This window comes from Sturnus vulgaris, chromosome 5, assembly GCF_052056855.1.
Source record: "Sturnus vulgaris isolate bStuVul1 chromosome 5, bStuVul1.hap1, whole genome shotgun sequence".
NCBI lineage: Eukaryota > Metazoa > Chordata > Aves > Passeriformes > Sturnidae > Sturnus > Sturnus vulgaris.
Window position 1 is genome coordinate 4,219,490 of NC_142247.1, and position 23,823 is coordinate 4,243,312.

Sequence of the window (23,823 nt, forward strand, 5' to 3'; positions counted from 1 at the left end):
CAGTCTGATTTTAACATCACAAACACCCGACATTATGTTTATCTTCTCCCTCTTTTTCTTGTCATTTGCTACACTGCCTTGCACCTTACCTTGAAGTAGTTACAGGCTGCTCAAAGCAAGATGACACATTCATTAAACATAGAACAACTGAGTCCCAATAGCTGCTTAGGATCTTTGAAGATGCTATTGTGCAAATAATAGAAGTCTACTGTAAATAACCAAAAGGAAGAAATGTTTTTCAGCTCTAGAGGAAGTGTGAAAGTGATGTCAGTAATCCCTGGCCAGAAGTCACCTCTGAAGGCTCCACTGATTACAGATAGCTGCTATCTGCACAGACATATCCATGCAGGGGCTGTCTTTAGAACAATGAGGATCAGAAAGGAATGCAGTGACATTAATAAAACACACCTACAAATAATAAAAGAAAACACTAACTTCATTTCCAGGACCTCCTCCAAGTGTTTCCTTCTTTCAGCTCGTAGGTTGGTCAAATGGGTTTCCTTCTCAGCCAAAGACTGCTGTGTTGAGGACAACTTTGCTTTCATTGACTCCAGCTCCTGTTTGACCTTCTCCATAGCCATCATCAGCTCTTCTACCTAAAACATTTTTGGAGAAGACAGGAGGAGAGAAAAATTATGCAGTGTGACCAGCTGGAACTTACCAAATGTCACCACTAAATTGGTACACAAAGGTTAGCAGGGCATGGATGCTACTCAGCAATTCTGCAGGCTGGAGGCACCATCCAGTGCTGTGGACAGGAGGTTTACCCTTGACCAAAGCAGCATTACACCTTGGGAATTAACTCAGGTCACTGCAACATAACCATTACAATACAAACCTTCAACTCTTCTGTATTTCTGTTTTAGAGAATGTACCACAAGGATAAGAAGATGGCCTGAATATGTTAACAGCTGCCCACAGAAATGCAAGGTATTAAATGAAACACACTGATAATATACCAAAAGGATAAAAAATGTTCACTGTAAATGATGCCTAAAGAGAAACTACATGTGCACTTTAAGAACAAAGGTAACACTTCTAAAGGAGGGAGAGGAATGTGTTCCCATGAAGACGTGAGGCTACTTCCCTGAAAATACCATTTGAACAATGCTTTCAGGCTTGTGTTGGGATTTAGCAACGTAAGACATTCAAAGAGTGGCTGATGGCAGACAAGTACAGCAGAACAATGTTCTTATCTTCAGCAAACTGGAAAGATTCAGAATCAACATGATAAATTCTGCCAAATATTTTACACAAATGAAGAGTAATTTTATTTTGCATGTGGAACAGGTTCTGTCTCAGGTAAAATTTATCACTAATTAACATGCAAATTTACAATACATGCCTAAATCTAGCTACATATAGCATTCAAAAACCTTTGGATGTGCTTTAATAATTTTACAACATAGCTCAATGGCCCACATTATTTTCACTGACTACTGACATGACAAAACCATGTACGTTTTCTCTTTCCATCACAATCAAGTGTTGATAAACAATTTCATAATGTGCTTTCAATAGGAGAAACTTAAGATGCTGCTGCTGCACAAAACCAAGTATTTGTATAAATTTAGTATGCAAACACAGCACTACATTGCCTTTATATCCCTCCATAGCAGTCAACTTTTGATCCATCCTGGAAGTGAATTATTGAATTTACAGCAAGCTCAATTTCTACTTATATGTATTTACAAAGAGAGCTGAGTATGTCATTTGCTATATAGGTGCTGTAGGAGGGAAGTATGTAACATGCTTTAATAAATCCTGTACTCCTAAAGGCAGAGCTAATGACTCAGGACAAACGTGGATAATAAGACTGGTTTTCATCCTCAATCGGTGACAGAGCAAGAAACATTGCAATTGAGAATTAGGAGATTTATAAAAATCTAGCATAGACGTGGTGCAGAAAGCCTTTCTACTTCCCTCCAAATGCAGCTGCCAAAAGGTAGTATTCTTATGCTTCACAAACTAAATTAAAAAAAAAAAGCAATTATCATAAACTATTCAAATGTACAGCCAAGAATTAATCTAGTAATCAACAGACCAAAGGAGAACCTCAGTGACAAGCAGTCCAACCTGGCAAGCATGGATAATAATAATCAAACTTTCCCTGTTTTATTAGTGTTCAGTATATAAAACAAGATCAGAAAATCTGCCAATTTTTAAAACTAAGAGAAAACTCCATAAAATGAAATAGAGAAAAATATATCAGCAAAGAATGCAAAGAAGAACTGCAGAAATTACGAACAGCAAAAATACTACTGATGCTTAGAAAAATGGGGAGGTAAAGAAGGTGCATCAGCTGCCAGGATATCAGTTTCTGCTTCCTATGTGTGGATCAGAAATACCTACACATACATTTTCCTTTAAGCTGAAAAGAGGCATGCCAACTATAAACCCCTGGGCTTGAACAGAAAACCACCTCAAATCAACAAGCCCCCAGCCAACTGCAACAGTCAAAAGGGCCTGTGTCAATCTGTCAGCTGCCAAGATAAAACAATCTCTGAAGCAACATCTTCTCCACAATCAGGTTGGAAATATTTCTGACATCCTTCCTCCCACTGCCAGCCATCAAGGTCTGTGATGCTAACACTGAAGGACTGGTTTGCCTGATGTAGATCTGTAGTGTGACAACTCTGAGCTGTTTGGAAGACATGAAGAGACTGGAGCCTGGCATCTGGGACAAGGCTCCTAGGGAGAGGTGACAAATCCTAACTCTGAAAAGTATCTCCTAGCAGTGCTTACTGCAGGTATTTTATCTTTTTCTCATTGCTCTGTTTCATAACTCTTTTAATTCTTAGGTCATAGTTTGTATTTTTGCAGGCCAACAGAAAATTGATCTAATCATGTATTAGGAATGGCTGGAATGTGAGTTGCTTTTAAATTGTGCCAACAACTTGGTTTACAGAACTGTCATTACCTTCCAAGCTCTCCAGCAAGGACCATTTGTCACGCAATTAGCTAAAGACAAAGTTCACCAAAATAGTGATGATTGTATTCAGAGTAAAGACTTCATTGTTCAGATTTATCAGGCTGTAGATAGTCGGTGGGCCTATTCCAATAAAATTTCTACAAAATAAAACTTTTTTTTGGCAGCTTCTGAATCTTAGTGCAGACCTGTCCCACTAAGCAGTCCTGTGAGAAATGATTGAGGAAGATTCACTGGAAGCAAACTACTTGCAATGCACATCTAATACAACCTAAATAAAAAACTTCACATCTACCCTTGAATTGTGTCCCCTGAGAGCAGCTAATTATATAATAGAGAAAAAATATTTGCCAAAACCAGAGCTCTTGGCAACGCCGAGACATTTTCAGAGACATGCTGTTGACATTTTCAATTTAGCTGTGGGTAACCTTGTGCCCTGTCAGTTGTAGCTAGAAAGTCTCCACCCATTTCAGAAGATGCAAAGAGTGAACTCTTGCTACTCTTTTCTCTTTGCTAAAATGACAATACATAAAGCAAGGTGTATCTTTGACTGTCTAGGACTTAGCCATGATTCAGTTCTCTGCAGACAGGCCAGAAAGGTCTTCATGTATTCTGAGCAGAGAACTTAAATGGAGATTTATTTGTTCGTCATTTTTATGCCTTAAGTGACCTGACCAGATGACAGCTTATCTTTAAGGAAGAACATCAAGCTGAAATAAGTTTCCATTAGAGGAGAGATTTCCTGAGAGACTGAACAAACTATGTGAAAGAAGGCAAAGAATGTCAATTAGATCAGGATGGGATTCACAGCAGCAGCAAAGGTAAATGTCCAGATAGGACAAATACTTTGCATAGTATTACATCTCCTTCCTTAGGAAACATGAAACCAAGGTGGAGAGAAATGGCAGTGCAATAGGTGAAGTTTATTTATCATATCAATGACAGCCTGCAAAGAAATGATTTAATAACAAAAAAGACTTGAAGCCCTTTTCTATCTGCCATTTTAACCTCCCTGCTCCTACAGACTATAATTTCAGGCTCCTGCAACTGCAAATCAAAACCCAAATTTTTGCACATGGAGATACCACATTATCTCCAAATACGTAGTGGTTCCAGTAAGCCTTTCTGGCCACTGAGTAATGTGAAGCCAGGAACTTGGCAAAGAGCTTGGTCAAGTTCCCCAAAAGGCAGTAAAAAGAGCAAAACTGAGAAAGGGACTGTAAATAGAAAGTATTACTGAGGCTGGAAATCCTACCAGCCTACCAGCTCTTGGAATGATTTCTGGTGATCAGGACAGGAAAGCTCCAGTTTCCTCACCTGTAACATGAGAACTAATGCACTGCTAAGAATTCCTGAGACACAACTGATATTTTAGGCCAGGAAGAATGCTTATAGCAACTGACATGATTGTAATTATTTGCCTGTTAAAAATCAGAGCACAAAGACTCCAAGAGACAGACTGGTCACTAATGGAACCTCAGCATCCCCAAACACTTCAGGTTGTTTACATTACAATGTAGTGGCAGCTACCTTTTTTCTTCCCATTGTGAGCTCTCCTGAGTGATAAAGCATCACCTGAAGATAACTTTTCTACTGCACAGAAAATTGGAAAAGGCTTCTCCAGCCCTCTCAGGAAGATAGTTCAAGAGCTTAATTTTCTGCTTCCACCTTTTCAAAGAAGCAGAGCAATTCTGGGTCATGATCCAAGCCACAAATGCATCATGAATGCTGGAAACACTATGTAATTCACTACAGTGGGACTGTGCAACTCTAAAGCAGCAACGACAGAGCCATCAGTATGAGGGGAAAAAGAGCACAAAGCTGGACACTTGAAAAAACACTTACAGGGGCAGAGGCTCTACTCTGAAATGGTGATCCACACAATCCATGTTTATAGGCTATGTGCATACCAAAAATGAGGAAAAGGCTAAAGAATGGCCTGCACAGACACCACAAAGGAGAATGTTCTAGTCTCAAGTGATAGGATATGAATGCATCTAAATTCACATGTACAGGACTGGCATTAAAGATTGCAAATCACTGGTACACTATATAAAAAATACTTTATTTTAGGCTTTTTCTCACCTGCAGATTATCAGTTTTTACAGTTTTTTTGTTTTTCATCTTTTCATAGAATGGTTTGGGTTGGAAGGAACCTTTAAGCACCACATAGGCCAATCCTCCTGCCATGCCCTTCACTGGATTAGGCCCCTCAAAGCCCTGTCCAAGCCAGCCCTGAACACTTCCAGTGATGGGACATCCACTTCTCAGGGCACTGTGTTGCAGTGTCTTCATAAAGAACTACTTCCCTATGTCCAGTCCAAAATTATCTTCCAGTTTAAAACAACTGGCCCTTGTCCTTTAACTGGAGACCCTGGGGAAGAGCCTCACTCACTTTCAAGTCCCCTTTTTATACTTCAAGGGTGCAATGAAGCCTCTCCAGAGCCTTCTCCAGACTGAACAATTCAAGTTCCCTGGGTTTCCTCACAGGAGAGGTGCTCCAGCCCTCTGATCATCTTGGCCCCCTCTGGATCTGCCCCAGCAGGTCCATGTCCTTCCAGGGCTGGATGCTCCAGGTGAGGTCTCTCCAGAGCTAAAGAGGGGCAGAATCTCCTCCCTCAACCCTGCCAGACTGCAATTAAAAGTCTCAAAGGGCATGACAAAGGGACCTGACTGTTACACCAAGATCTCTACTCCAAAGCTGGAGACACAGTATTTTAGGTCAAACGTAGGAAACACAGTTTAATGTTTAATTACATACCTGGAATCAGAGTTGTTTTTATGCTTCTGATTGAAGGAAAGAAATTCAAGTTCTTTCAATATACATACAGATACAGCAGGCTATGGGATAGCTGTTTATATTCATTATTGTGTCTCAAAAGTTCCAGGCAGAATACAAAATGCTGGACTTTCAGAGGACACAGGTACCAACCAAACAAGTAATTTTACATAATCTGTGTATAAATCAATCATTAGAGATCTTTTCAAAACCACCTCAGCAGGCCAACAAGTATATTTAAAATTATTTTCTAAACATAGACCTGTTTTGTATAAACAAGAAATTAACACTGCAAGACAAAATGTAATAAGAATCTGTACTTTTGCACAAAATTAATTAGGCAAGCGAAACATCTTGCATTTAAAAGCCAGGAGAAGGAATATCAGAAGGGCTGAAAAAATAATTAACATTTCTCAAAGTGTCACTCTCAGATGACAGTCTCCCATTTATCTACAGCTCTTGAGTTTTAAAGTATTTTTTATCTCAGTATGTACATTGCTGAAATGATAAAGAGACTTCAAATTTCTGCATTATCTTTTACTCAGTTGAACTGATTAGACTGCAGAGAAGGAAAAGAAATAGACATGAAAAGAAAGAAAGGCAAAGACAAGAGATCTGGCTCCGTGTAAACTTATTTGGATCCCAGAAAAATTTCCTAGAACAGATGTTAAGACATGGAAAAAAGCACAGGCCAGACTTGGGACTTAGGCATGTAATTTAACTGCCTCCAGTAACATATTACAGGGAGAAAGCACAGAGTCTGACATAACTTGGATTGCCAGCAGGACCAGATGGTTTGCTTAAATCACAAGCTAATAAACCTTTACACAAAATAAGAGGGAAATGAATTATGGTTTCATCATAGCCCCATTTTTGTTAAAGCCATAGGGTGGCTTTAAGGTACTCTTAAAGACTACATCCAAGACACTTAACTAAATTCTTGGCTATTCTGAATTAAGGGAACAAACTTTAAATTCCTATAGATACTGGGAAAACTGTTAAGCACAGCTTTTTTAAAGCTGAAAATATCAGAGGAAAAAGGAGAGAAATCAGTAAACAATAACAAGAAAAATCCTTCTGTTCCTCAGTAAAATTATACTGTAATGTCTGATTTGTAAGGTAAGGACAGCCCTCAACCACAGAAGAGCTGAAAGCTCTTCCCCACTGACAGCAGAGGGGTGTAAAGCAGGATGGCTCTGTCCCACCACACAGGCTGGAGCTCTGGCTTCACTTCAAGCCCCTCTTACTCAGCACCAGTGCAGGGGAAACAGTAATTAAGATGTTTCTATACCTCACTTCTACCTGCATCTCAAAGGGGATGCCAGACTTGCAGCCTTTTGCCAAAGTCAGCCGTGTAGAGCATTAGAGGACTGTGGCACACTGCACATGGAGAAGGAGCTCTGTTTGCAGTAAAGAGGGGAGTCAGTGTTGAAGCTGTGAAAATGGCTGGTGGATTACCAGTTCTCCAGAGAAAAGGGAGGATCCTTTGAGCATCTGTAATATACAGCAGTAATTTTAGGGATGAACTCTGTCTTTCTTTACATTGCTGTCTGGCTTTCTTAAGGCTTTGTGCCTTTGTTTTTTAGGTTGTTTGGATTTTGTACATTCAGCATCCCTGATAAAATAGAGTGTCTTGGTGTCTTAACAGAACTGGTGCCACCATTCTGTTCTTACCTTATTAAATGGGAAAAAGGAGATGAGCAAGATAAAGAGAACAAAAGCCTGTGGTCTGAAAACCTACAGGATACTGCAGACGAATGCAATTTTTCTTATCACTGTGAAACTGAGATATTTAGACTGCTGATGTCTCTTATTTCCATGGGCTGGTCTCCCAACAAAAACTTCATTATAACAAGAGCATCTGATAATAAAAAGGAGTTAATGCTCTGTATTGCTCCTTGCTGTCTCCACTGATGGCTCTAGGCAAGGAAGAGCAGTAATGAGACTGACCAGACATCTAACATTACCATGTTCCTCCTGCAGAAGCCACACAAATATCAACAAGGAAGGCTCTGTCAAGGGGTTTCTTACTTGAGTATTCATCAAGTGCTTTTTGCTCATACTCTGAGAGCACTGAGTTTTTGTACAAAGAAAGAGGAATCCGGATTCACAGATGCTTGGAAAAGAGAAAATTCCTGAGCCTTCAGGACTCTGTAAGCCACAGCTGTGTCCTGTAAGGATATCTGGAGGTAGCTTTGACAGTTATATCTCCTAGAAGTGGGCTATAACCTACATAAATGAGTAACAGCCTACTGCTGGGACAACAGCTCTTGAGAAGGAAACAATAATTGCCTGTGCTTAACACAAACAAAATATTTGAGTCAGGCCTTGAAAAAAGTAAAAAAAAAAAAAAGAAAACTGAATTCTGATTTCTACTGAGGAAAAGAAAAAAAGAAATCTGTTTTAGTCATTGATATCTTAAGACTGTAACAAGTTACAATTCTATTTCCACATTTTCCTCAAGTGAAACCATTATCCAGTGAAAGATTCTCATTATGTTTTTTAATCTGCATCATCACACCAAAGGAAGCTGTCCTGTTTAACTTTACATGGATCTATACTCTAAGGAAACTGTCCTGTGTTTATCTTCCATGGCTAGCAATTCCCAACCCTTGGGAATACAGCAGCAATCCTAGGAATAACAATCCACCTTGAAAAAAACCTGGATTTTGATCACCTTTTAAGAATCTCTACAGAGGGAGAGACACTAGAATGCAGCACATGAAGCACATCCCGTGCAGTGCTGCACAAACTTATTTGGCACAATTTATCACATCCAAAGTTCTCTAGATCTATGGTTAATTCATGATACTCCAGCCACAACTCTAAACATGGCCATCTTCAAAATAAATTGCCCTTTCTTGGGTTCCATCTACTGCTCCTCAGGTAGAAGTGAGACTAATTGCCCAAGGATTCCAGCAGTTTTTTAACAGCTTTCTGCAGACCACGCTGATTTCAATTTTGCTGCATTTTAGACAGTTTCAGGTTAACTAGGGTATGTCACTACAGCAGACAGTTTAGACCTAACTGAATAATATTCAAAGTAAATATTTAATGCTGTACTACACAGCACAGCAAAGACTGTCAATTTATAGAGCACAGATTGATTTTCCAAAGAGAAAAATTCTGGGATGATGTATCAACTCACTACAAGCAGTGAAAAACGTTATGCTGATTCCATACACAACTTTAACACTCTTTTCCCAAAAGACATTAAGGATCATGAACATAAATAAATGAAAGCACACGCACTGCCATGTGAAGGTTGAACATGTGGCAAACTGAAGAAGCACAGTTTCACTGGCAAACTCAGCAAAGTTCCCACCTCCACAAACTTGTGGAAGCAGATCTTTAGCATTTTAGTTAGTAGAGAGCAAATAGCTGAACCTAACTACAATAAATAAAATGAACTTCTAATATCTGGAGCCAACTGAATTCAGGCTGAAATTCAGTGAAGGGTTTGAAGAAATCCATGGTAAACAGCAGTACAGGAAAGTCTGGGAGCTTTTGTGTGAGTAGGAAACATTTCCAATGAAGGGGCATCTTCAATTTAATGAGCCTCAAGCTTGTCACTCTTCTGAGTTTTTCTATATAGGAGAATGCTATAGAAAGCAAAACAATGGCTTTTCTTGCACGTCATAGACTGGGGGGGGAAAATCAATTATGTCAGAAAAAGAACATGAATCTAATGTTGAAGTCTAAAGAGCTTTTCTAATGCTTTAATCTACATATTATTGTATCACACATTTAAGTTCACAGAGAATGCAACTGGAAAAGAAATTTAAAATTAAAAAAGCACAGGACTAGCTTAAACAAATATTAACACAAGTGTTTGCATGGGTCCTCACAATTCCAAGCAAGCAATAATGTAACCAAGTCTGCAAGAATTTGATTTTCTCTTGAGCCACAACAAATAAAATGCTGTCTAGAATTAGGTGCTTAAGAAAATAATATAACAGGCAGAGAGATGCCAAGATAGAGCTTGGTCTGGAATACCTTAGTGAAAGGCATAATGTGAAATCAGTATTTCTCTATTAAACAATAAAAAGGGATAAAAATACAGACAAAATGATCTTAAAATCAGCACTTGCACCAAATTTATACAGAACAGTTTCCATCAGTATTTCTCATTTCATTAAATGAAAAGGTGAATTATATGGAGAAATGCTCAATGTATATTTTGCACAGAGGCTTTCAGTGTCCCCAATTCTCCTGAAAGTAATCAAATTTTGACTACTTTGCAATCTTAAACAAGAGCAACAAATTAAATAAAAACAAAATCATAATCTCTGGAGGAATTTAAAAGACAGGTAGATGTGGTGCTCAGGGACGTGGTTTAGTGGTGGGCTTGGCAGTGTCAGGTTGGAGTCTATGATCTTGGAGTTCTTTTCCAACCTAAACAGTTCCATGATTCTAAAAGGTTTAGAAGTTTTTTTGTCTATTATGTTAGAAAAAGATTTCTGCCTCAAAGTCATTAGGCATGATTTTCTATTCATTCTTCCCATCTGGAGGCAAAACACCCTCCAAAAAAACCCCAAAAAACCAGCCCCCAGCTCAGCAGAGCTGAGAAAATTCCACTCTTCCACCTCTTTAAAGGTACATTACTGAATGCAGAGGGAATTACATACCAAATTACCTCTCCCTTGCAGGGAGTGTGACTCAGTACAAATTTGTGTATTTTTAAAGGAAAAGGTTATGTAATCCATTTAAATATCTGGGGAAAAGAAGTAACATTAGGGAGATGCAGTGCTCCTAAAAATTACTGCAAACACAATCACTGGCAGGGACACAATGCACGGTGAACTTCAGTTACCCAAAATGTTTTCTCTAACCAAAGGAGAGCAATCAGACAAAAGAGTAAAGTAAATCTCTTGGAAAACAATGGTAAGATTATACTTTGGGCTGACACTGACTTAAAAAGGTCTTAAAATTTTTTATCAGTAAAACAAATTAAAATATAAGTTTTTAGCACAAAATTTTACTTAGTGTGAACTGTGTATTCAAATTACTTTGCACACGTACATATATACACACACTCAAAAGCCAAAATTATTTTGGCAGACTTTTACAGAAAAGAGCTTTTCAGAAGATACTCAAGAGAAGTTCAGCCAAAGAAATGTAAACTTCCTAGAAAAATCTTAGAAAAAATCTCCAGCACCTACACTCCCAAACCATATCTTGGATTACTGCCTTGATCTCCAATCTCTTAGCTCATCAAATTTCTTATTAGGAGACACAGAAGAAGAGACAAAAACATTCATTAAAAACAAACTGTCCAGCATGTATTATAGAGCAGTCAGAACTCTGATATTTCTGTGGTGCTTAGAAAACATCCACAGGTAAGTGATTCCTGAAAAGTTCCACTTCAGATTTTTCATTTACAGGGACCTGCAGGAAGTAACTTACTGTGTCTGAAATTGTGCTGTGAAACAATTCCAATTATTTCTCAACATATGTGAGAAAATATTTCAGATCTATTTCAGTAACAGAATGCTCAGCAAAAAAGATAGGTGTTTTAATTTATTTTGCATTTTTAGAACATACTTGATAGGACAGCATCCAATATGTGATAAATCTGTTGTAAATGTAGTTTCTATTCTAGTCTTACAATGAACTGTAGTCTAAACAGTATTTGCTAGAAAGTTAAAATCAAAATGGTGTTCTGATGGAAGTGCAAATGACAGGTTCCACTCAAAACTTGGTGAGAATTTCTGTACAGTAACTTACAGGTAGGACTGAAAAAGCTCTTGGAGGCTCTACATTCAAACCCTTGCAGATCTCATCTTTACAGCAGGAAACGAGAGAACTGTGAGGGAGGTTCTGGCTGAGCTATTAACCTATTTCATCTTTATTTTTCCCTAACAAACAGACAGCGATTTTGAAGTAGGGATACATGAGAGAGAATTTCAGGAGTGTTATTATCAGCACATTTTACATGTAGCGTGTACCTGAAATAATATTAACCCTGCTGAAATAATTTATAGAGACAGTGGGAGAAAGGAATGAGCATGAGAAAATACATTTAAACAATACATTACTTTTACAATATTCGGTCTTTTATTTTTTCCTTAAAAAAGGACAGCAGAAAAATCTGCCCTGTGTAGGATAAAAAGACACAGTATATGAGCACAGATACAGCTATTTATAGATCGACATACTTAACCTCATTTAAAATGTCCCACTGAGAACCAAAACTTCAAAAAACTTGATACAAGGTATCAAGATCAGACTGCCAAGTTAAAAACTTCAGTTTAAGTAACTATTAAGGAAGGAAGGAATGACGAGGTAATGGCTATTATTTTATGTATTTATTTGCCATTCCATTTTAGGGTAAGGAGTTAAATGTTAGCTGATACTATACAGAGAGTGCATTTAAGAAGGAGTTGATACTGATGAGAACACAGAGGTGTACCATTATCAGCAGGAATGTTATTTAAATTTCTAAAATCTTCTGCTTTTCAAATTTAAAGGAAATAAAATAAGCTAGAGAAATGTATGTTGTGGTCAGGCAATGCACCATCTCACTCAGAGAAATAGGAGCCCATTGTAAGTTTCTGGTAAAAATATTTTCAGTAATAATACTAAGCAACTTCTGCCCCCACAGGCTCCTCAGATGTCCCTCAAGTTCTGCATGGGGATTCATGAACCAGGGCAGTGAAGTGCTTCACATGAAAAAATCCCTTCAAAAAATAAGACAATTGTTACCATGAATTAGGTCATTGCTCCATTTCATAACACAGCCCCAGAACGACCTTGGCTGGGGAAACAGCAGGGATGTGAAAAGGAGAGCACGAAGTATCTTAGGTCAGAAAATATTTGTGAACTATGCCCTCCAATAAGGAAGGTTAAAAATCCCAGTATTTCTACTACTGTGCTCCTTGAGACAACAACCTGTTGCTAATTATTGTCTGAGTCACAGAACTTGAACTTGTGTTTCACTTGGTTTCACAAAAAGGGTCGCACTCTTCCCTGAAGATCAAAGCACATTTCCAGCATTGTCCTGGCAACGGTGCTGACTAGGACTCAGTTGATAGAAAGGAAAACTTCCTGCTGCAGGAGAAGGGATGGCAAAGATGCACCAGGACACTGAAAGGGTTTGTGAACAAGACAGGGCATTTTGTCAAAAAAAACCCCTCCAACAGTGTTTCTTAGGGAGCAAAACTGCTGCTGTATTTCCGAGCAGCAAAAACTTCCAAACAACTTCTATGTAATTATTTTTTCCCCCCCGAGGAACATGATAGCTTTTCTAAAATAAATTCAGATTTGGTTAATACAGAAATAGTGCCTGAATCTGCACTTACCATCTCTAGTAAAAAACCTTTATGATAGAAGTGTTTATCTGAGAAATCCTACCTTCAAGCCTTATGGGAGTACTTACAAAGAATTCTGCATACACCTTCTGGCCATCCTCACAGAGGGCTGAACTAGTGAGCCCAGCCACAGAACTACATAAACCCACAGCTGAGAGGAATTCACAATGGTATTTACACAGAGGATTCAGCAGGTGCACCATCAAAACCAGGTGACTACTATTAGAAAGAAAGGCTTGAAGAAGTTTCAAGCCTTCCCATCTGTGCAAGACTGCCTCATCTGCTTTCTGTATGGCAGGGTTTCTGTTATACAGATCAGGAGGGATAATAAAACTATGCCAGATATGGGGGCACTGCTCCCAGCAAGAAATGCCTGATTTTATTCTTGGGAAAGATTAAAAAAAAGAACAGGTCTAAAATCCTGAAATAAAGAGAAAACTTTAGTGAGCAGGAGACATATTGCATACACAGATTGTATATTAACACAGTTAACCCACTGTCACAGTTGATACACACTGACAGGGTATTTTCAAACACTGGATTAAAGAGGGCAAGATTTTAATCTATAATGGATATATGAGAACCATGAAATCCAAGGTGGCTTTGTGGACACTGTAATTCAAATCTGAAGCCTATAAAACAGCACAACACCACACATCATGAGATGATGGAGGGCAGGATTACACAACACAAGGCTACAGTAACAACACCAAATATTGGGGCAGAGGCACACACAAATGAGATGTCCTCATACCTTGAACCACCTAAAGCCAAAATGGTTGACCTCATGCACTGATTCATTAAAAAGCTTCAGACAGGCAGTGAAGTGGCAGAATGGTAGAAAAGGAGACAAACAAGAGAGGAAAGAAAAAGCATGCAATTAAAAGCAAATTACAATCAGTTTGAACAACATCAACATTTTAAAAATCACACACATCACTCACACTCGGTCTAAGAACATTCACAATCTGTTACATGGTTTGTGAAAGTCAATGGATTTGCCACTGTTAGTATATGGAACATGGAGTCTTGAATTTTGAAACTCTAATATTATCTGTGTTTGTCTTTCAAAATTCTACAAAGAACTTCCACAGGACATAACTGAACAAAGAGGGCATTCTTTAAAAGTAATTGAAGGAATATACTGAAAAACATTTGAAGGGAAATCTCTTCACCTTGGAAAAACAGCTACTTGCCACCACTCTAAAGACACCTGGCTGCATTTAACTGATACCAGAACAAAATCCTATTGGACAAAGCAAGGCACAGCAGGTCTCCCAGTGCTGAGCAGAACAAGACTCTGCAGATCCTTTGCTGTTGTGCTGATTTGTTGCTCATATTTTAAAAACCATAATTGGTGTGATAATTAGCAGTTTAGTTCTGTTGCAGTAAGCCACTGCTGTCATAGATGCCAACTTTTTTTCCTTCCAATACTGCTGCTCTCATTCCAGCCTCCTTTTCCCTCCTTACTTCTGTGTGCATTGCTACATCCAAATTAATTTCTTTTTTATGCTATTACATACCATATTCCACCAATCTTTACCCACAAATCTTACTTGTCTTGGCTCTCTTCCTCTCTTCTCAATCTCTCCCTTGGCCCTGATGGTTTATGATATTCTGGCTGTGCATTTCCCTGCCTTGTCTCATTTTTAAGATGTTACACCCAATTCCAACAATCTATTTTTTATATTTATATAATTATTTATTTTTATACTCTTTGAGCACCAGCTTCTAGGTGCTCAAAGAATATTGAAATGGTCACTTTGTCTTGTAACTAATTAATTAAAACATTATAATATCCTAGGCATCAAATCACATACTAGTTTGATTACTTTTGTGCCTCATCATAGAACCCAATGCTTTGTCAGATATGTTTTCCCTTCAAGGAGATGTAATCTTTCAAGTGGCATTCACTACTCAGTTAATATTTCTATTTCATGCAATTCTTTTTAAAGGCTACAAGAAGTCTGGAAAGAAGACATTCTTGAAACTGAGTTCCATCACACTGTCTAGGATCCTAAAATACAGCAACCAGAATCATCCTCAATACTTTATCAGCAAACAGCTGAGCTTGACTCTAGCTCATAGAGAGACAATTGTGACAATTGTTATCTTCAGGAAAACTTGGATTTTTACTTCTTTTTCATTAAAGCCTGTGATACTAGAATACACGATAAGAAAAATATCTTAAAATGTTTTGAAATGCACTTGATCAGAAGTGTGTTAAGTAAATAACAAAGACAAGGAGATTCCTCCATTGAAATGCAACTAACTAAATGCTCTTGTTTGCTTATTACCCTAAATATAGTGAAAAGCACTGAGCAGGCTCACAGAAAGTAAGACTGCCACTTTCAGCTACTGCTTCATAAACTTCATCAAAATCTCAGGATTTATTCATATCTTAGGGTATGCTTTCTTGATGATTACTTACCTGAGCTAAAATCAGGCATGTCCATGATTCTTTAGAGTTACAAGTAGCACAAAATCAATTAATGCAAGTTGAAAGTTTCTACCAGTGGCTTCAGTACACAGGTATGTATTTTCTGTGTGCATGCTTGGCTCAAGCCAAAGGATTTGTCTTTTTAACCAGCTGCTTTGCAAGTGCAAGGAGATTGTGGTCCATAAAGACAACCAGGCTAATAAAAACCATTGTCTTTCAAATATATTCAATGAGCAAAGTAAATCTAAGTATACCTCACACACAGGAAGGCAGCTTTGACAGGCAAGACAGATCAGAAGGGTTACTACTTACACCAATATTTCAAAAGCTCAGGATACCTTATATTTTGATTTTAATTTCAAGAAATTCTTACCTATGAAATACAACTTACTATGAAGGCTTTGCAGATTTTATGAGTGCTGTTACCTAACGGTGGAACAGACAAGATCATCAAAGCTGTGTTTCACGCAGGAAAGCAGGGAGGTTAGTACTTTACTGTCTGGTTACTTTCCTAGGAGGAGCTACCAGTGACTTTACAAGATTGCAGACCTGTTTCTCAGCATTGATCCTGGCTGACTCCTCTTGTGCTAGCACCATTTCCCGCTCTGCAGTTATCTGAACACTTTCTCTGAGTGCCTCTTCCAATTCTTCAATCCGATCATCCTTTTTACGCAGATTGTCCTGGAAAATGACGGGAGACTAGGTGAAGACGACTTGTTTGGAAGTACAGCCTTTTAACCAACCACGTTTTAAGCCAATCAAAATGTGCTTCTCCCTCCCAAGGCGCAATTGCAGGCAAATAATCTTCACACAGAGGAAAGAATGATGAAGGGATGCAAGAGTAAGAGGAAGATCACAGTAAAGAGAAAGCCAGTGAAGCAGGATGTCAGAGTGCTTGCTTGGTGTGGCTACACCACAGTCTTGTCAGATTATACAGCACAGAAAAGCAAGGATTGTTGGAAAATAAGGATTAGTAAGCAGTTCGGAAGAAGCAGAGAAGCCAGAAGTGGCAGGAAGGTAGCAGGCATTCAGAATTGCCCATTTGCTCACACATTCAGCAGCAGGTGTGGTAAGAAGGGAAACAGAGCACTGCACTTTGGAATTCGCCATTTCCAGGTTAAGAAGGAGAAAAGCAAACATTGACCCAACAGAGTTTTCCACTGTTCAGATTAAGTCTTAAAGGAAGTTTTACACCCAAGGCTCTCTAGGAAATATGAAGGACTCATCTGGGCTGTCTGAATCTCAGACATTCAAGTATCAAAACTCCCTAAAAACTTAAGGAGTTGCTCTTTGATTAAGAGCATCTTCACAACTGTGAGTTCAGATGTGCCTCATATGTTCAGACCCCTAAAGAAAACTTACTGCTCCTCAGAAAATATGTTTTATTGGTTTCTACAAGCAGCATAACTTAAATAAATATATATACAAAATGATTGTATTGTTATTGGTAAGAGAGACTCTTCTAACTTTAGTCTTGCAAGGAAAATAAATGTGTCTCTCCTGCTACTGCAGAATCAGCTTCACAGAAGGCTGCAAAGCAGGCTGTGCATACATGAATGCCCTGGACAATGGCTGCTTAACAAATCCACTGTGAGGGAGCAGCTTGATGGAAGATTTCTGCACTCCTTGTCTTGCAGACTGGTTTAGATCACAGGGCTCTGACGAGATATTAATGCATACTGAAGTCATACATGGCTTTTTAGCCATCTCACTAGCAGTGGAAGAATCAAAAATGCTTCTATTTAGAGATTTTGCTCTTTGTCAGATGCACCCCTTTGGCTTTGTCCGTTTGTATTTGGGACTGCAATTTTCTACTTACACCGAAGAGTTTTGTACCATACAAAGAATAAGGAAAAAGAAGACTGACTTGGAAAAAAAATTGTCCTTGCAACCTTCATAATGAAAAACTTTGTCATTGGAGTTTAACAAATGAATCTGACTTATGCCTTGACTCCTGCTTTCTAGGACCATATCCTCAAAGATAGTTGTGTGAAAACCATTTCTGACAGTCTCAAAACTGCTCCTTTCAATCAGTGTTCAAGCAGAGATGCAAAGCTTTGTAGCAGACTAGTGCAGGACATCTGGCACCACTGCCCTGTTAAAGAGCAAGGCTGGTGTTCAGCCACCAGCACGGGCAGCAGGAGTTGTCAGGCTTTGCAAGCAGAGCAGCTTTCTGCTGATGATTACATTCCAAGGTGGATTCTCAGGGCAAGTAAATGCTGTTTTCTAAGGAAACAAATGGAGAGATCTACATTTCAAAACCAGGAGTTGCTCACCATGTTTTCATATTTTCAGAATCTTTACGAACACTGATAACATCTTCCAAAACTACTTTATATTATGACAAGTGTAAATGATGTCTCGTCAAAAAGATGAATAATAAGGTTACAAAAAGCTCTGCAAGGAATACTAGCCTAGGAAATATTTATTTGCCTATCTGCATTACACAGTAATCATGAACTTTAGTCCTTGATATCTCATTCATGGACAGCCAAGTGAATGTGTAGTTCTCTGTGTCAATTAACAGAAGTGGGAATGGTACATTGGAACAGCGGCATTTAAAATGGAAATTCCTTTAAAATAAGAATGCAGAATAAAACATTCTAACATATAGGTATATTCACTCTTCATTCCAGGCAAACATTTCAGAGGTGAATTCAACACTATTAAATATGACACTACATAGTGCTCTATTCAGACAGGTGAACTCTCAAGAGACAGGAGGAAGAACAACTGGTGATACCAAGAATACAGTGCCATATTACCTGCATTTGAAAAATCTATATTCATATATAATTACTTTTCCTAATATAATACACAAACTTTTACATATATGATAGAGGGTTACAAGTTAAAAATTCAGTCTGACTTAGAATGAATTGCCTAGAAATGGTGAACTTTAATACTAACAACCACCAGTAAGGAAAGAGTGAGTAGAAGTTTTTCCTTTCTGTCTCCGTCAAACCTGGCTAAAAGATGTGTGATTTTACTCTTCTAGTGGTGTCACGATGTGTGTAACCACCTGACAAAACCACACAAATGACTGGCAGGAGCAGCAGGTTGTTGCTTTGTCAGGTAGCACCTCCATTAGTGCAATATAGTCTGAAAACACTCTTAAAGAATTGTTTCTAGCTCATTGGTTTGTAACTAACTGATTAGTATTTAAATACTCTTTTTTAAAATATAAGCTGCTGTCTTGTATTAGTAGATAAAATGGAAGTGAATCTTTTGATACACAAGCATGTTTTTCCAACTCTTTGGCTCTGAACTTTAAAACATGACAGGCTCATGCTGACCCGTGCTGCTGCTGCTTTCCTCCATTTAATTACACGAAGTATTCTACCTTTATTGTGATAAGAATTAAACTCTGGAAAAAGATCTGTCAATTTTAACTACAGTTATAACATTTTTCCTACGGTGACTGTTCCTCTGAAGCAATTATACCTTTGAGCATCACACCAATGGCAAATCTTCCTGTATATTTTGATAAAATACCAGAATGATGAACAGTGACAGCCTCTTTTCAGGAATCTTATAAAGATGACTACTCAGAAAGGAAAAATAATTACTTACCTGTACACTAACTGCATTCTTCAAGGTGTATTACCTACCCAAATACCTGCATGGCCCTCCTTCCCTTACCCCCCTGCATCCCATGTGCACGAGATTGCACAGCAGAGATGGAATTAGACTGGGATAGAGGAGACAGCTCTGCCTTTATGCTTACTGGTGGCAGCACACAGAAAATGAAAAACCCATTTGACACTGTGGGAGTGCCAAGAGTTCAGGCACAATAAAATTTTTTGCTACCTATGCTGTGATCCAGTTGCTGGTTCACATGTAAAACTAATTCCATACATGCCTGTCTGAAAGCCTGAAAGGAAAAGGAGGTGTGACTGACGCACATTTCTGGGCTTTTCCTTTCCCTTCAGGAAGGAAGTGGTAGCATGGCCAAGTGATGCATGTTAAAATGATATATCAATTTAATCTATCCTGCATTCATGTGATGTGTAATCCACCATGAAGTTTTATGGAAGTGCCTGAAATAGGATACATGCTTTCACCAAGGCATTTAGGTTCAATTAAAGCTGAGGTATCCTGGCAAACTTCAAAACCGTTGTCTTGAACTACACAAAGATCTTTATAGCCTAATTTCACTCCTGGAATTAAGGTGGGTTTTTCTAGTCAGCTCTTGGGGAAGATTAGTTAACAGTTTGAGAAGGCAATGAAATGATTCTTTTAACTGCTGAAAGCATTTCTAGGACTAGAGAATCACCTAGGTATGGAAAGTATTTTATCATATAACCTTGTAAATAATGCAATAGCACATTTTACCTCTGCCCTTTCCTAGACCAGATGGGAAGAGTGCAATACTGAAAGTGTTTTGCACTAGGAATCAATTACTCCTTAAACAGTGAAATCATTGCATCATTATAAGCCCTTATTCCTGTCATGTATTTCCTCAAGAAGCCATGACCTAGATAAGAACTTAATGACCTTAGTGCATTTTAGATGGAATACAATTCTCCCTGGAAAGAAAACCCTCCTTTGTAAACTGACCTTTCACGGGTTAAGTGGAACCTGGGAACTCAGGACTGTCAGCTGCCTCAAGTACTACTTAAAGCTTCCTCATGGATACAATCATTGAGATCCTGAGACAACGAATTCTTCAACAATATTTGGAGACAGTCCGTCCACATATGTTAAAATTTTTTTCCAGTTAAAAATATGAGGGCTTGATTAACTGTAACTCTAAAGTGCATGCTGGTTAATTAATAGGAAAAATTGAAATCTTGTTCAAAGACTTTTCAAAAAGTCTTCCATAAAGTTCCCTTGCTTCCTCTTTTTGGCCATAACCAGAACCAAATATGAAGAAGAAAAATTGGTTCTACTTCTAGTCAGCCCATTACTGAGGACTTCTGGTTTGCAATCTCAGGAATCTACCAAAAGGCTCACAAAATTATTGAAGGTGGGGTTCTGCAGTGTTGGTTGAACAACTGAACCTAGAAGAAAAGATGCTATGCCAAATACCTACTCCTCAGAAGAGAACAACTGGTGAAAATAAATTAGTTAGTTAAATAATATCTGCTTTTCTCTGAAAAATATCTGTAAAATCCTTCATGTCTTCCTAAGAAGGTCCTGAACCTCTAAGGGAATATACAGTGTGGTGCTACCAAAAGGAGGTATTACAGTTTCATTTGATTTCAGGAGCAAACAATCATAGGGCCTTAAATCTCAGGTAAGCATGGTGGATCCCCCTCATTCAGTTCCACATGCTGATTAACTACTTCAAGTCTCTAAACAAGAAAAGCACTCAAAATTGTCACTCATAAATGGGGAAATACCTCTTACACTGATGAGACAATACTTTGACTTTTGGGGTTTTCAAGAATATACATCAGGTAAATGCTGAAGGCCAGAACCCCATGATACAAAACCCAAATTATAGTGATGACAGAATCTAGCTCAAAAAGAGTGTTTGGAGTCCTTCTGCAACTCATCCAAAGCAACAGAAATCCATAAAAAACAATTTAATTCATTACCATTTCCTGAAGAAAGTGGCAATATAAAAAAAATCCCCCAAACCTCCAGAAACATTTGCTTGAAAAGCAGAATGAAAGGAAAGTTTATAATCTCCTGAAGAAGGAAATACCTTTAGGGTAGTGAATAGCTTGGTACCAAGATATAGCATAAACCCCAAACAACTCAGATGCAACACTAATGAGTGTGCAAAGAAAGTAACACAGAGGCAAACTGCCATGGAAATGCTACAATATACATTGCTGGGCACCCACAAGCAGTGGAGTTACAATAAGCACAAATGCTAATGCTGGCTGCATACAGCTGTCTTGGTGCTCTCAACTGGCAAAATTAAAAAACCAATGTATTGGGGGTTATCTGTGATTGGGGAATAAATCTCTGGCTGTTAGGTAGAAGCCGAAAGTATTCGGTTTATATGAAGTTCCTGTTTCTCACAGAGCGAGATGAAGAGTGGTTTTTGTAAGCACAGCAATAGTAGATGTAATTATCAGGAGCTGCTGAATGAAAGGAGCAGTCTGAGAGCTACAAAGTACAAACTGCCAAGCAGGAGCTCCTTGATCAACATTTCCTCATCTTTGGAGATCAGACCTGAGATACACAACGATTATGTCATTAGAACAACATATGTCAGCATCTGGAGGGTTGTATCTGCCAAATAAGACACATGGATTGGAATTCAAGCCTGACAAGTTACATAAATACAGAAAAATAACTACAGGAGACAAAAGGAGAAAGACTGAAGTAGAAGAATTTAATTCCAGTAGGAGTTGAGAGGGAAGTGCAACCAAAGCTGGCCACAGCACTGCATGTGCTGTATTGAAAACATGAACAATGGCAGAAGGTGATGAGTACATTTTTCTGAGAATACCACAGTAGAAAAAGAGAATATGTGTACATCCAGAATTTGTGTGCACTTGTGGATCATCAGTTGCAGAACGAACAAAAATATATTTACAGTAAAAAGAAAAAATGGGTAAATATTATTTCCAGACATGATAGGTTTAATATAACCAGCCCATTAAGATTAGCATGGTGAAAAAAAACTGTATGGAAGCCAACATGTTGTGAGAAATGGCCAGTGAAATTTTCTTTTTAACTAGAAACATAGAAAATGGAGTGATGTTTCAACTACACTGTCCCTGGAGTACAGTTTCAACTATACTGTCCTTTGAAAATACTCAAGAGTGATGCAGGACTATGAATGATGCTGCCAACAAAAATATGTGCTCTTCTGTACATGGGAAGGATGCACATTAAAATACATTTACATGGGAAAAAAACCACCCAAACCCATGAAAGTTGGAAAATAAATGTAGCAACTCCAGTGATAGACTGCAATGGACAATAACCAGATAGATACGAATTACTATCAATGGATCTAATTTAAATGAATGGGAAGTGAAAATAGGAGGAAAAAAATCCTAGTAAAAACTTAATGAAAAGAAAGACACATCATCTTTTTCTTAGAAATATAGAAAAGCCTTAATAAAACTCATGCATATTACTATTATTGCCTGACAATTACTAAACTGTACACAAAAATGTGTAAATAACTCCAGCCATTCACACTTTTTCCTTCCAAGATATTTTACATCTTACCACCCAGGCACGTTACTTTCAAAAAGCATCTCCAGAACATGCAGCACTTTTGTTCATCATCAGGAGGAAAGTGAAATTCAGATCCTGTGATAATGGTACAAAAGGATCCTAATCAATACTAGTTGAAGGAGGACAGAAAGGAAAAGGACAGCTCTAGATGCTACTACAGGCCCAGAGAAAGGAAAAGGCAGCAGTGGTTATTCCTGTGGGAAACTGGCAATGTCCTTTCCTGATAGCTGCCATCTCTTTGACACTTCTTTCCTGTTGCTGTAAGCTTGGTGCTCCCAGCACAGCAATCAGTTATGAATCTGGGGCTTGCACAGGCACTTTTCATTAGCAACAGCCCAGACAGACCCAAGCACCTTGCCAACACTAACAACCAGATTTACCATTTAGCAGCTGCACGGGGTGCCAGCAGCTTTAACATTTTGCTCTGGCTGTTGCAAATTACCACATTTGTAGTTTTTAAAACCTAGAGGGACAACGTTTCTATCAAACCACAGCAGGTCACTGCACGGACTATTGAAATGAGACCCAAAGCTGACAATACAACTGTGAAAATGATCTGAAGTGAGCAAAAGCAATAGATACCTCTAACTGTTAGGGGTTTTGTGGGTTTTTTGTTTATTTGGTTTGTCTTTCTTTTTCGGGGGGATGTCCGTGTTTTTTGGAGAGGTTAATTGGAAAAATGCTACTGTAACAAGATTTGTTCTTCTCTCATAAATCAATACAATGACTCAAGGCTCCTAAATTGACACGGGATTACAGAAAAAACCAGCAGCAGTTCTAACCAACTGCACTATTAACACGAAGCTCAAACCCATATGTTATTCCCTTGATATAGCCTTATTTGTCTGAACTCTCTTTGTAAATGTCAGTCCTGTCATCATCATTGTGCTAACATATCACAAGTCACAAGAGCTACCTTTCTTTGCTCATTTTCAATCCTTCAGCAGACAAGACCATCAGAGCACCACACATGGACAGCTACAAAAACCACTTCTCTTGTTTTCCCTCTTTTTCATACACAAATATAGGACAAAAATTGCTACTGATAAAAACACCACTGAGGAAACGTTTACTGAGCAGTTGGTCCCATTGAATCTCTTCCACTCCCTCAATTTTGAAGGGAATTCCTGCAATCATCTCTGGTTTTTGATTTTAGCCTCTGATGCCTCTTTCTTGATGTGCATCATAGTAGAGCAGCTTTTGTATTTGTGCTGGG

The 23,823-nt window shown here is 38.4% G+C and overlaps 1 protein-coding gene across 10 annotated transcripts in view; it reads right to left on the minus strand.

Moving 5' to 3' along the window:
* The window catches only part of ERC1 (ELKS/RAB6-interacting/CAST family member 1), a 275,197-nt gene that overhangs the window by 97,065 nt on the left and 154,309 nt on the right, over positions 1-23,823 (minus strand). For 7 of the 10 annotated variants that reach the window (XM_014869999.2, XM_088164629.1, XM_014869996.2 and 4 more), the window contains 2 exons: positions 16,008-16,139; positions 436-596 (listed from right to left, as the gene is read on the minus strand). In XM_014869999.2, coding sequence (XP_014725485.2) covers positions 436-596; positions 16,008-16,139 — 293 coding nt within the window. The remainder of the gene's footprint in view (positions 1-435; positions 597-16,007; positions 16,140-23,823) is intronic. The other 3 variants (XM_088164633.1, XM_088164632.1, XM_088164630.1) reach the window with 1 other exon arrangement.